The 13,670-nt window shown below is 43.9% G+C and overlaps 1 protein-coding gene across 4 annotated transcripts in view; it reads left to right on the top strand.

Moving 5' to 3' along the window:
* Positions 1-13,670, top strand: part of LPP (LIM domain containing preferred translocation partner in lipoma) — a 331,834-nt gene that overhangs the window by 176,578 nt on the left and 141,586 nt on the right. For all 4 annotated transcript variants that reach the window (XM_074912516.1, XM_074912519.1, XM_074912517.1 and 1 more), the window contains one exon: positions 1,504-1,626. In XM_074912516.1, the coding sequence (XP_074768617.1) occupies positions 1,504-1,626 (123 nt within the window). The remainder of the gene's footprint in view (positions 1-1,503; positions 1,627-13,670) is intronic.

Genomic DNA, 13,670 nt, shown 5'->3' with positions numbered 1-13,670 from the left:
TGGGGAGGTGCTGGTATGGTCTGAACAGGCTTTACGGTTGAAATTAGGTGAGTTGTTAGGTAATTCTTTAGTATTTTTATTATTGTAGTAGTCAAACTGTGAATGAGCTCTTCTGCACTAACTCTGTAGTTGCACGTACACGGACAGACTTTGTCTGGGGGATCTGTAGATAAGTCAGACATGGAAGGACAGAAGAAAATTACTGACTATGACTCAGTTTGAGGAAAGACTTTCAATGTGTAATATTTCACTTGACTCAGGAACTTCAGTTTCTGTGCATGCCCTAAATGTGGGCTGGCTCAGTGGGGCTAGCTCCTGGCACCTACACTGCACCTGAAAGGGATCCTTAGCTGGTTTTCTTGAACTTCTCATTCCTGACAGATCTGCCTAATTTCCAAAGCACTGAAAACACTGAGGAGGGAGGTATTTCCTACCTTGTACCTGCCTTTGGGCACTGCCGGGAGACACTGCTGTTGGGTTGGGCTGTAGAACACGGAGGTCCTTCCAAGAGGTTTTGAACTAGGTTGATTTTTCAAAAACAAAGCATGTGAATGAGTCCTCTTTGAGAATGGTTATTCTAGCAGGGATTGGAGTGCAGCTCTTGAACAGTGGCTTGGGGATCACATATTCTCCTGCGGTGCTGAGACCTGGGTTTACCTTTCGGAGGTGGGTGGTGGTAGTGAAAATTCTTGTCTCTTCTCTTTGAAGTGATCATCCCTACCAGCCTGGGTACAAGTGGAGCTGGGCTGTTTTGAAAGCAGAGAGAAAGCAAGATCTATTGAATCAGAAAGGGTCCTGAGTGTATCTTGGTATTTGCTTTTAGCATAGGCTTTCCTGTGTAATAGCCCTTTTCAGAAGGACCTTATTTATGGTATTTTGTGACTGCTTATTGCAAATCATGCCCTTCACCTTGAATCTGCTAGAAATGAATTGAACTTTTTCACTCCTCCTTGAAAGACCTCATTTTTTAGATGGAAAATATGAAGAAGTGTTGAATCAGGCAGGTACAGTTTGCACAAATTGATTTAAAGTAATAATAGGTGCAGGTGGCTGGTCACTGGCCACTGTGGCTTGCAGCTCAGCTTTGCTTATGCTTTGTCTGGGATGGGGATGTGGCTGAAGAGATGCTCCCAGGATCCAGGTGCTCCAAGTCTGTCCCCAGCTCTGGTTGCCTAGCCAGGTGTCCTTCTAAAATACATCATTTCTGTCTGTGGGAGCGGGCATTGCCCTGCTTCTTCACATCAGCAGTGATTGCACACCAAGTTGCATAATCCTCCAAGTCAATTTAACACAATAGGACCACTGTGGGAAATACATGAAGAAAAGCCCCAAAGCAGCCTAAATCCTTATGAGATGGAGGCTTGTTGCGATAGCATTTCAGCATGTTTGTCCCTGCAGCCCAGGAGTTATTGCTGGGCATGGTAGCAGCTCTGTGAGGATGGTAAGAAACCATGTGCCGGGCCAAGTGGTTTGAATAACTGGAACTCTTCTTTCTTCCTTAAGGTGAATCCTGGTGGCAAGACGCTTGAGGAGAGACGGTCCAGTTTAGATGCAGAAATTGACTCTCTGACCAGCATCCTGGCTGACCTAGAGAGCAGCTCTCCTTACAAACCTCGGACTCAACAGGTTAGTGGCACATTGTGTAAACAGAGAGTGGGAAAGTGGCCAGCATCGACTGCTGGAGTCAATTTGCTAACTGCTTGGTATTTGTTGCGAGCAGGCGTGCCAGTTCCTCCTGATAGCATCCAGATGTGGCTGTCAGTGGGGAGAAGGGTGCAGCCACGCTGAAGGGGGCACCAGCTCAAAAGCTGTCATACCTCTGAGTGAAAGGCCTCTGATCCTTAGATTGCCACAGACATTGTTAGAAAAATAGTTGCAAAAAATGTAATTTCATTCACCTCAACTTCCCACCAACAATAGCTTGTGAATTAAAACCTGCTCAGTTCACAATTACTTTTACACTTTTACTTTCTTGTTGTTTTTCTGTTTCGTTGATTTTATCTGTCACACTGCTAGAAGGACTCAGATGTCTGTATCTCAAGTTGTTTTCTTTTGTTTTTGTTGTCTAATCAGTGGCGACGAAGTGGCTTGGATCATAGCTCAGCTGTCAGGGTGGCTGTAGCCCAGCAAGGCAGACTGGAATTCGCACTTACTCTGCTGTGTCTAGACAAGGACTGCAGGGGTGACAGCAGCTCAGCTGATTTTTGTCACTCATCTAGGTAGTGCTCGAGTGGAGCTATTTAAGTTCTGGAGAGGTGTTATCTATTTATCAGAAGAAGCGGTGACACCCCAGTGGCACTTTAGAAAGGGCAATTCTTGAGATCTCATAAATCATCCCAGATGTGTTTGTGCCCAGTTGTGCACTGCCTTTGCTCCCTAATCTCACGACTCATCTCATTTCTAAGATGTATATAGGTCTGTAGGCGTGTATGGAGCTATATGTGTGCAGTGTTTGTCTTACCAATGGCAGCCCTGAATAAAACCCTAAAAGTCAAAAGTATCAAAAGGATAGTTGAGTGAGGCAGTGCACACCCATTATCCATACAGGCCTTCTCTTTGGTTTATGGCTTTTCATTCTTGTATCTTATAAGTAATTGAGAAACAATACTTTTGGAGCAGAACTAAAGTAGCAATTGGCATTAGTTTAGATTTGCTCTTGTTTAAGTATGTGAACTTAGCAAAAGCAGAGTTAAATCAGATTTGTGCACTTTTGAAAGCATCCATCTGCACACAGAGGCTCTGGTGTGGTGGCCTGTGTGGTTTCCATCCCTTCTGCAGGGACCTCCCAATAAACTCTTCTTTCATTCTAGCAGCCTGTACGTAATTATTGCGTAAGCTTACAGGCTTGTCCCTGAAAAACAGTGATTTGAGTCAGTCGGTCAAAAAGTGCAACAGCGTAAACCAGATGAAATTCAGTCCTTTTCACAGTGGATTTTTGTTGTTGCGATAAATGAGAGAAGTTTTAACAGTGGTAGTGCTCAAGCACTGTGTCGAATAACCTGTGTTCATTTTACTTGCGTGGGCCAAACACATATGAATGCACACTGTTACTGGGAAAAACTTTCTACTGTGAAAACACTGTGAGAGTTAACTGGAAGAGATTTGTACTCATCATTTTCTTTGGCAATGCCCATGGTCAGCACCAGCATCTTCGTAGAGACATGTAACTTCTGTAACCCCTTTGCTAAGCATTTGCAATTTGCTGACAGTACTGCTGTCTGTCTTCTGATACTTCTTCCTCTGGGATCTGGTGTTCTGTGAATAGGTTGTTTTTTCACTTGTATTTTTTGCCGATACTATTAAAAAACAAAAATTAAAAAATCAGAGTGTTCAAATGCAAAGTTCTGCAGGTGTATTTGAGTTTCGGGCCGTTTGGGAGACATAGCCCAAGTTTTGGACTTGATCTGACCTCTTAAATTCATCAGCCTCCAAGATGACGTGTGCTCCTTGGTGCACATGCTTGTTCGCGTGGCTTTTGCCCACAGTTCAGGTGGGGCTCTGAAGACTTATACCCCACACCCAGGAGTGATGGGATGCTGCTGCTCCCTGGTGTGTTACAATTGCTGTGTGTGATCCAGTGGGCAGAAGCAGCTGAATTTCATCTCTGGGACCAAATCCCAAGTTTCTTTGTTGAGTTTTATCAGACTTTTCAAGATTTATTGGTTAACATAATGATGTCCTGTGGAAAGTACAGCTACAGCAACTTCTAACTATAACTGTTAGAAAAAGAAAATGTCAGAGTTGAATGTATGATCTGCTGTAATTAAAGAGTACTCAAACAAGTCCTTGAAAGGTGGAACTAGAATGTAAAGCTTTGATATTTTCCTTTGTTTGATCTGTCCTAAGTATTAAAACTGGTGAGTCATTTGATGGTCTTACAGTAGGATAATAGATTAGGCTGCGAATTGTGAGGTACTTACTCAGAACATCAGCACGTTTATTGGATTACACCTTAGCTGACCTTCCCAAGTTTATCAGGATAATGTCTGCAGATAGGAAAATAGAGTTATGGCTTGTTTTCAGAGAAGACGTTTCCAGTTGTGCTTATGCGGTTAAAGCATTATAATAATTTTATAGGTATACCTTGCCCTTGGGGACACTCCTATTGTGGAATAAGAGAAATTTTATTGTTAGGTTTCTTTTTTATATTATCTTTAAGATAGTTTTAAAGCAACATAAACTAAACTGTAACATAGTCCTCTCTCACCGGAGTAGGAGTGATAGCAGGATAATGACAAGCAGTTTATTTAACATTCACGACCCATTGGCATAAATTCACACAGAGGGAAGCTCTTTCGATCCTTGGTACGAGTTCAGGATTGCAATGAGACACACTGCACTGGGAGGTGCCTCTGAAGCAGAGGGATTTGTACCCTCTGCAGTAGGTTTGGAAAATCCGTAATACTTCTCAGAATGGGTGAGCCAATATCAACCGCAGATAATTCCCCTTGGCCAGCAGAACTGCTGTTGAGGACATGGATGAGTATGAATCTGCATCATCCCTGCATTGCTTATCTGCGTCACTCTGGTAAGATTTTTTGTGTGCCAGGCAGGTGACAAGGACATTGCCACGAGCTAAAAATGACCACCATTAATAGAGGGCAGAGGGAGAGTTTTGACACCTGCAGTGAGCAGGACCCTCCTTGTACCCAGTGATCTTGCTTAATTCAAGTAAGCTGAGCTGAAAAGTGAAGGTAGAGGAGTCACCCAGGTCTTGCTGGATGCTTCCCTTGCCTTGGGCAGAGATGGTAGGATGCTGTTGTCCTGCGGAGCTGTGTTTCCATCTCCTCTGAAGTGATGAGTTTGGAAAGCATTTTGTCAACGTAGATCCTTTACGGAGCAAAGATCTTTCCTCCCCATAGCAGCAGGTATGGTGGGAGGAGTTCTGCTAGTCTGGTACCCCAGTGTGAGTTAGCCCAGTGTTGCTGAACCACAAGGTGAAAGGTTCTCTCAGGCTTCACTTCTTGTTAGTTCTTGTCTCTGTCTTGCAGTTGTTGAGAGTCCCATGCAGCAGAGTTTTTCTAGGCATTGATGATGGTTTACTTCATATTGGCCATCAGCAACATGTGGGTGAGAAGCAGCTTTTGATTGCCATCACCTCAGCCCAAGGCTGAGCCCATGACTTGCAAGTGAAAGTCTCTGAGTCATAGAAGCAGTCAAAAGTGATTAAAATGTTAGGGGGTTTGTCTTTCAAAATTGCATATATGAAAAAGAGCAGAAAATTACAAGACTAAATCATCATCTTTAGCTGCAACACAGCGGCATCTAGGGAACTTTCTGTCATGTGAGGTGGTGTAGGAGAGACCATATTTCAAGAATGCAGCTGGAGCTGAAGTTTTAGAAAGGACCAAACGTCTCACCTGAACTTGAGAGGTTTCTGTGTGACCTTCACCAGTATGGCCAGTTGCGGCCTTCTGGTGCAGCGAATTGAAATGGAGGAGGAGACCGACATGATCTCAAAATGACCATGACTGCAGTGGCATGTTAATAGATGAGCTTGCCTTAGGTATTGTTTGAAGAACTGCAGGTGCATTATGAAAAAATCTTAACTAATATTTTCCTCCTGTTTGGTAAAGTTTAGAAATACTGGTGTGATGAGTGAAGTACAGAGCTCCTCTTATGCAGCTGCAGTGTGTTTTCTGCTTACATATCATGCCTTCTATATTTCGGTAACCCATTGGAAGGTTCAGAGGCAGAAGGACCACTTTGCCTTTCATTAGGAACAGGAGGTTGTATAGACAAGGCTTTTAAGTACGTAACTTCCATGGATGGCAGCAGGGGCTATTCCTAAATTGTGTGAACCCTGACTTAGGGGGCCTGGTGAATGCTGTGGTCATCTGGCTCCTCAAAGGGTATTTTGCCCAATTTTTACTTTTTCTGCTTAAATCCTTGCCGAAGAGATGAGTGCAGCAAGGCCTTAAGAAAAAAAACACAACAAACAACACCACGCAACAAAACAAACAAAAAACACATGCCAAATTTCAGCCCATAAAATAAATCTTTGCATTTTTTTACAAACAAGAAAACTTTGTGACTCTGGAGAGAGGGCTTCCAGCAGAGCCTGTGAAAATGAAATACTGGAAATAGCAGCATACGAAAGCTCAGGATTTTTTGTCCCTGCTGTGAATTATGTATTGAATGCTGATTGCTTTGTCTGGAATTGGACACCTGCCTTCTGAAACTCTTGAGTTTTATCACGAATTTCCAACAGATTGTCTGTTTGGCAAAATAAGACTTTGTGGGAGGTATACCAGGTAGTAAGATGTACCTGGCCCAAAGGTAATTAGCCTTTTTTTAAAAGCAAATACTGGGTGACCAAAATTTATGGAGTATTTAAATAGCAAAAAAACCTATGCTTTGATGGTCAAGCTCAAATCTGCTTGTGTACAGCTCTCAGAGGCAGCTTGATCCAGAGGGGACTGGGCTGGCACTCTGGAGACTTGTTTCATTCCCAGCTAGCACCACTGTGCTAAATGACCTTGAACATAGCATTTCTACTCTGCTTCCTCTCAAAATCTTTTCTGTCCTTGTAGCCTGGCAACCTCTTCAGTGTGATTTGCCTCTTACTACCCATGAGTATGGCATCTAGCAAATTGAAACCTTGGTCTGGCTTGAAGGACTTTAGGTGATGTGGTTGTATGAATTATGAGAAATAATTTTATTTTATTTTTTTTTTATCTAGCAGATAGGGAAAATGAAGGCAGGGTTAGGCAAGGTACCTAAGGATTCATGCCTATGTCCCTGCCTCTGTATCACTGCCCCCAGTACTAGACATCTGCCACTATGCAACATGTCAGCCTAAGTGAGTAATATTTTGAAGAAGAGGCTCGTTCTCAATGTGGGCTACGGAACAATAAAAAGGTAAAGAAAATTAAATTAAAAAATCAGTGATACATTTTCATTAAGTTCCAAACATACTGGGAAACAATGTTTTCTAATGACTGGAATTTAAAAGGGATTTAAATGTTTGACAGCGTTGGTTGTTATTCCATCACTTCTTTTGACAACCAGTTGGTGATAACAAAAGCAGTGAAAAGGCAATGGACATATTTTCTTGCAGAGTGATGGGACAGGATTGAACAGTTTCAGCTGTAGGATGGCAAACCACAAAACAAGGCAAAATGTTGAGCACTGAAGACTCATAGGAGCACTCTTCCATGTGCATTTCTAATTTTAGTGCCCCACTTATTGCTGCGCCAGGAATGCACAGCTAAGAGTTTGGGTGTTTTATCTTTGTTTACACGGAGCTGTATCTCCAACCATGAATAAAGCCTCCCACTCAGCAAAGAGCAGTGCATTCCCCCAGCATCAAAAAAGAGCCTTAGGATTGCTCTTGGTTTGGGCTGTGGATTGACATATGGGCTCTGTGAAAAACAGTTTGCTGAATCTGTATTCAAAACAGTCCATGCAAATTTGCTAGTCCAGACTCAGAGTCTGGTTTCCTTGTTCCTGTTATTTGCCTGATCTGGCTTCTGAGGTTGGAACGCGCCAAAAGTATTTTGCAAGCGCGGTCTGCGGAGTATTTGCTATCATCCCAGTTGTTGTCAGGAATGTTTTTCTTTTTTAAGAAAATGTAGGGGTACAAACAGATTAAGATAAATTTGGTGGGTTCAGAATCAATTGCTCCCTTCTGTAGTGTTTATGACAGTTTGTAGTTCCTCATTTACGGGAACTGGTGGGTTTTGGCTGTTTCAGGTGTTCAGAATGGTGCTGAGTCTTTTCCAATGCAATACGGGCTGAAATCGATGGCTTAGATTTTGCTGTCTTCAGATATGATATACGAGGTAAATAAAAGTGCCCAGGCCTCTTTCTGCTGGTCTGAGCACATCTTATCTGTGGGCATCTGTGCAGCTTTGCCAAAGAGGCTTCCGAGTCCAGCAGCAAAACATGATAGCCAGGCGGTGCTTTCCCAGTGGCAAGGAGCTCTCTGTATCTGTTCACTTGAGGTCTGTGCATTTTTGGTTTTGTGGGCTTAATCTCTTTGGTTGTGGGACAGAAAGGCTTCTTGGGAATAAGCCCATCTTCTGAAACTGAGAAGCATCCCCCATCCATCCTAAAGTGTTTAAGACCTTTTAATAAGACCATCCAGCTACTCCAGAGCTACATGCGCTACGTAACTTTTCATGAAGGCTGTGAGTTGCTGCCATTTTCACACCGACTTGGATGGCTTGTGTGGACACAGAGGGATGACAGTGTTTCATAGAGGTGTGCCCAAACCGGTGCTGAGGTGGTGAGCTCCGACGCTTGTAGCAGCACTGGGGGGCTCGTGCAGGCTCACCACAGGGCTGCTGGTGAAGGCCGCTCTCAGCGGGCTGTGACATTTTTGCCATAGTTACGGGCTGTTTTAAAGATGGGGTCACCTCTGAGAGCTGTGCTCCTGCTTCTGGCTGCAGTGTGTTGGCTTTGTGCTGTTTGGAAAATCCGGGTGGATTACTTAAAGTAGAAAAGGAAGCGTCCCATCTGGAGCAATTTCAGTGGGTTTCTCCCAGCACTCAAGACACAAAGCCTCTACATCCAGGAAACTCTTCCTCCTGTGGTTCCCCTCTCCAGAGGCGGAGTGTCATTCCCACCCTGTGTGGGTGGTGTTTGAGATGGTCCCGAGGTTGAAGCTTTCTAGGAGCAGCGCTGCAGGCGTGCTGGCTGCGAGCAGTGCACGTCTGTCACGCCGTCCCTGTCATGCCTGCGGGCAGAGGAGCGTGTGCAGGGCAGGGATGTTCAGCCACGTACGTGTAAGTTGGGAGGAATAGCCAACAGATGATTTCATATATGTTTGGATTTGGCCTTTCTCTACAAGAATGGGAAACCTTCCTGCTCTCATCAGCTCCAGCCGGTGCGTGCGGCAAACCGACACTGCTCTCTGATTAGCAGATGCTCGGATCGGTTGCATCTGCTGGTATGTATTAAACCTTAATCCTTTTGACAAGAGCATGTCCGTGAAGATTTTTAAAGAAAGTTTTCTGAGATCCCAGATTATCATCTTGTCACAGATGAACAGGATAAGAGTGACCTTTGCAGGGTATTATTTCTTCCTCTCGTACTATCATCAGAGTGAAAATAAAGCAGCACTACTCCTGCTGTTTCTTTTTTCTGATGCATAATCAAGTTCCCAGAAATCTCAGTAAGGTTGACTTTTCCCCTTTCTCTCTTTCTTGAATCTATTTGGGTTTTCTGCCTACGTGCTTGGCTACAGCTTTAGGTGACGACTAGTGTTGGATATGTTGGACTTCAAAATCTGTGCAGGCATCTCAAATTTGTGTGAGGATGAAGATAAACATTTACTTTGGGAACAGTGCTAAAAAGCAAATAGTACCTCATAATTTGGTCTTTTTTTCATTCTGCATTTGTGATTACTTTGTCATGAGTGGTTGAGAAGGCGGGCTCTTACTCTCTCAAGCTGTTCACAGCCTTCTACCTATTGTTATGTTTTGTTTTCGATCTTCTTCCCTGCAATGGGACCAAGCTGCTCTATACCATCATCTCAGGAAGCCTGTCATCATTTCCCCATCCTTGATTTTTAGCACTCACCTTGGTTTGGCACTCATCTCAAAGGGACCTGGCACACTTCACAAGCTGTCCACGTGTCCAGCCGGCAAAGAGCAGTCGCTTCTAGGGCGGAGACCCACATTTCATTGGGACACAGACTCTGTTTGCATCCTTGCGTGGGTCGATGCATCCGAGTGCTTCAGTGGCATTAGATTTACCACCGTGAAGCAGCCCTGTGAAATACGGAAGTATACTTGCTATTTCATGGGCAAGGGAGGAACCGAGGCACTGGGAGATCAGATGACTTGGTTAGTGCATGGGTCACCTGAGGAGCTGAGGCCAGACCATGGACACCCCATCAGGGATTGATCATCTTCTTGTAGCAGTGAATGGGTGGGCAGAGCATATGTGAGAATATCCTGTCGAGGATTTGGAGAGGTCTCAGGTGTGGGAAAATGCATCCACCTCTGTCTTGGAGTGTGTGAACTAAGTAAGGGAAATAAAAAAACCTTACGTCTCTTCTGTGGGAGGGTGTTGCTTGATACAGCTACAGTTTTGTGATTTAAAGCCGACACACTTCTTGATGAAATGTTTTGATAGTAAACCTTGAAGGATTCAAACCCTCGGGCCCAGAAAGTTGTGGTGTCATGGACCAGTATCATCACTCTCTGATCTACTCAGCACTCTAGAATTGGGAGGTAGTTTTCCTCACCTGCGTGCAGATGGAAGTTGAACTTAGCGCTCTGATACAAATCAGTGATATCCCCATGCGTGCAGCAGCCACTCTCATGCACAATATCCACCAAGGAAATAGCTGGTGCATTTTGAAATTAAAATCTAGTTGATTAATTCTTCCCAGCAGCACCCATCAGTGTATGGCAGTTGGCTGCTCCCCACCTACAGTTTGAATCCAGCAGATGCTTTTAAGTGGGTCTGAGAGGCATATATGTGTGCAGAACTGGGGAGGAGAGACCCAGATCTGTGTCTCTCAGGGAGCTGCAGTGAGGTGCTGGCTGTCCTCACTGTGGCCCATGGGCTTCCCCATCCGCACACGTGCACAATGAGCTCAGAGCTCGGTGTATGTCTTGCAGGCACCCTGAACTTTTGCTCTTCCAGGCTACGCTGTAACCAGGATCTCTGACCTGAAACATGGATTGTTCAGCTGACATACATAGATGAATGCCAAGGCTAATTCTAGGGGGAGAAGGGAAGCAGGGGGGGGGCGGTCAGGAGAGATAACAGAGGAGAACAGGAAGGGTCAGAGTCTGTTCAAGGTGTAAGACGCAAGTCCATAGGAAATTAGGCTTCCTTTGCTCTGTTCTTTATGCTTTCTGTTCCTTTTGTGTTGACTATTTCTCTTCTGCACACACTAGGAACCAGCTGCGTTTCCCTCCCTCTTAGGGAAAGGAAATAGTTCAGAGCCAAGGGAACAGCACAACAACTGAGTGAAACACCTGCATGGCAATGCATCACTTGGGACTTTGCTCCCACTGCAGCCTGCACTGTGCTTCTTCCCTAGGCCATTTCCACCAAAGCGGGAACAATGACTTTGTGATTTGTGCATTATACTCACAGCAAGGAGAGCATTGCCTTGATATGCCATTGAATTGCCTCAGATCTATCCCGAGACCATGGAAGGGCAGGTGTAGATCCTCACTGATGTGAGTTACTATTGAGTTGTGCTTTTTAAAAGAGGAGGGCAACTAACTTCTGTGGTTGCAGTTTCTGAGTACGTTTGAAAGGTGAAGGTTAAAACACACTAGGGAGCCCTAGCATTTAAAGTATGGCCCTTACAAGTTTGTTGTAGTTACTTACTAGTGTCTGTTTGCATGAGCACTTGTTTCATGCGTTTATCGTTATAATGCTCTGAGGAAGGAGAATTTTAATTCTTCTATAAATGGGGAACTGAGGCACAGAGAAACTGCGCAGCTCATTGTGAAATAGGGCTTTGGACATACATTAGTGATGTTCTGGACTAGTGTTGTCTATTCACCAGTCCATCCTGTCTTTCATGGTCTGTTTTTACAAGGGTCTGTCCCACCAGGGAGAGAGGACCTCTCCCTAGAGCCCTTGCTGGACAGTCTGATCAGATCTGTTCCCAGCTGCATTTCAGGTAGGACCATCTGGAAGAATCTAGAGCCCTAGAAAAGTAAGAGCAGGCCATGAAGTTTCTACATTAGACCCTGCTACCAGTGCATAAATAAACATGATACATTTATAGCCTGAACATATCTCAGGATTGTTGCAAGATGTTCCTAGTTCAAAACCGTTAACCATTAAAGTAAGACGCAGATGCATCTGTAGACGGTTTAAAGGGCTGTGTCTATATTTTCTCTTATTGATTGCCTTTTGCCTTCCTGTCTGGAACCTTTTGAGAGATGACTGTAATGCTGGGATGCATTGTCTCTTTCTGTATATTAAAGCTGCCTAGGCTAAAAAAAAACCCAACCCACACCCAGCCTGTATCTGAAAGCTATGAATTGATAGATCCTTGCTCTAGCTCTTCAAATAACTGTAAATTACTCCAGGCTGTTACAGTTTCATTGTAAGGAAGTTCCTTCCTTGATTCAGACTTCTTTGCATCACAGTAAAATGCAATTAGGTGACGTACATATTGTGGCTTGGAAGCACTTACAATTTTCTCAGCCTTATGTTGTCAACTTTTGCTCAATAGCAGGCTTGTGGACTGTGTCACTGTGCCTGTGTTAGCATATATTATCACCATATGGTGTTTCAATAGGGAATAGGAAATTTCTATGAGTATGTAAAAGAGGATGAAATGGGAAAAAAATATTACAGCAAAATAAACATAACATGCTGCTTCACAGCTGAAAGTGAGCACTCTGACTGCTACGGGAAATCAATAATGCGTTGGTCCAATGAGTATTGCTGTCTTCTCCCACAAATTTGACAAACAAACAAACAAAAAACCAAAAAATGGACCTGGCCAGAAAAATGAGATTTTGATGCAGTTGTTATAAGCATTTCTGCCGATGTTTGCAGTCTGAGACTGATTCCTCCCTGCCCGAGCAAAATATTCAAAGCCTTACAATGAATTCTTTGCTTGGAAGGTAGTTTTAGGTGCATCAGTACAGCAAGAGCAAGGGCAAGCTGTGGAGTTTTTCTGTCATTGTGTGTAAAGACAGATAGGATTGTTACTATTGTCTCACCTGGTTCTTAGCATAATCCAGGTCAGAGACTTCACTATCTTGTAAGTAGCACTGTTGTTTATCTTTGGGTTGACAAGAGACTGGTCATGTTACCCTCTCTGGAGTGATTTGTAAAAAGTCAATGGGAGCCTGTTGCTGTCCCAGGAAGCTCAGAGCCGTGAAGAATTGCCATCTTGCATACCAGCAATCACTCCAGTTGTCCTAGGGGCTCAAGAAATTTTGATTCCCTCTTCTAAAACCATTAACTTATGATCCAAGGAGAATTCAAGAAAGATGGGAGGCATCTGTTTCTGTTTCCATCCGGCAGAAAGCTGGGATGCACATGCAGTTTCGAGCTGTGATTATCAAGAGAGGAAGACAAGGTGTCAGGGTTGATTACTGTGCTGGTTTGCAGAAAGACCAACTGTGCATTACATGAGATATCTGTGCAGTTAAGACTGTTTTGCAGTCTTGAAAGTGATTGATAAGCCACTGTTATTCAGCTGGGATTTTTTGAGCACCGTACAGTTCAGCAGAGAGATAGTACAAATATTGTATTGAACTCTATTTAATCTTTTTCTGGAAACATTTTGACTGGAGTCTGCATCAGCAGCTAATGTCCAAAGTGCAAGACAGGGAATCTGGCTGTGGAACAGGGTGGCCATGAAGGTCACAGTGCTTTATGAGGCCTCAGTGACAGAGAGCTGCTACCATGCTCAAGACAGTACTCTCCACTTCGTATGAAAAGCCGTGGAGATACTGTGCAGAGGATCCAGTCATTAAGTGCTTCTTCAGAGTAAATGTAGATCACTGCTAGGTTTTGGAGGTATCTCAAAGAGCCAGCATCCCAAAGCAGGGCTGTATAACGCTAGATATCATCAGGCTTTTGAGCTTTTTGGCACGACTTGGCTTTGACAAGACTTGGCTTTGACTCTGTTGAGTAATGTGGTCATTTCTAACTAATGGCAATAAAACTTTAGAGAACACCTGCTGCTTCTATATTGAACATATGTGTGCGTGCTCATGTAAAATCACAAA

This window comes from Athene noctua, chromosome 8 (assembly GCF_965140245.1).
Source record: "Athene noctua chromosome 8, bAthNoc1.hap1.1, whole genome shotgun sequence".
Taxonomy (NCBI): domain Eukaryota; kingdom Metazoa; phylum Chordata; class Aves; order Strigiformes; family Strigidae; genus Athene; species Athene noctua.
The sequence above is the reverse complement of the archived record's forward strand: the minus strand, read 5'-3'. Positions and strand labels throughout refer to the sequence as shown.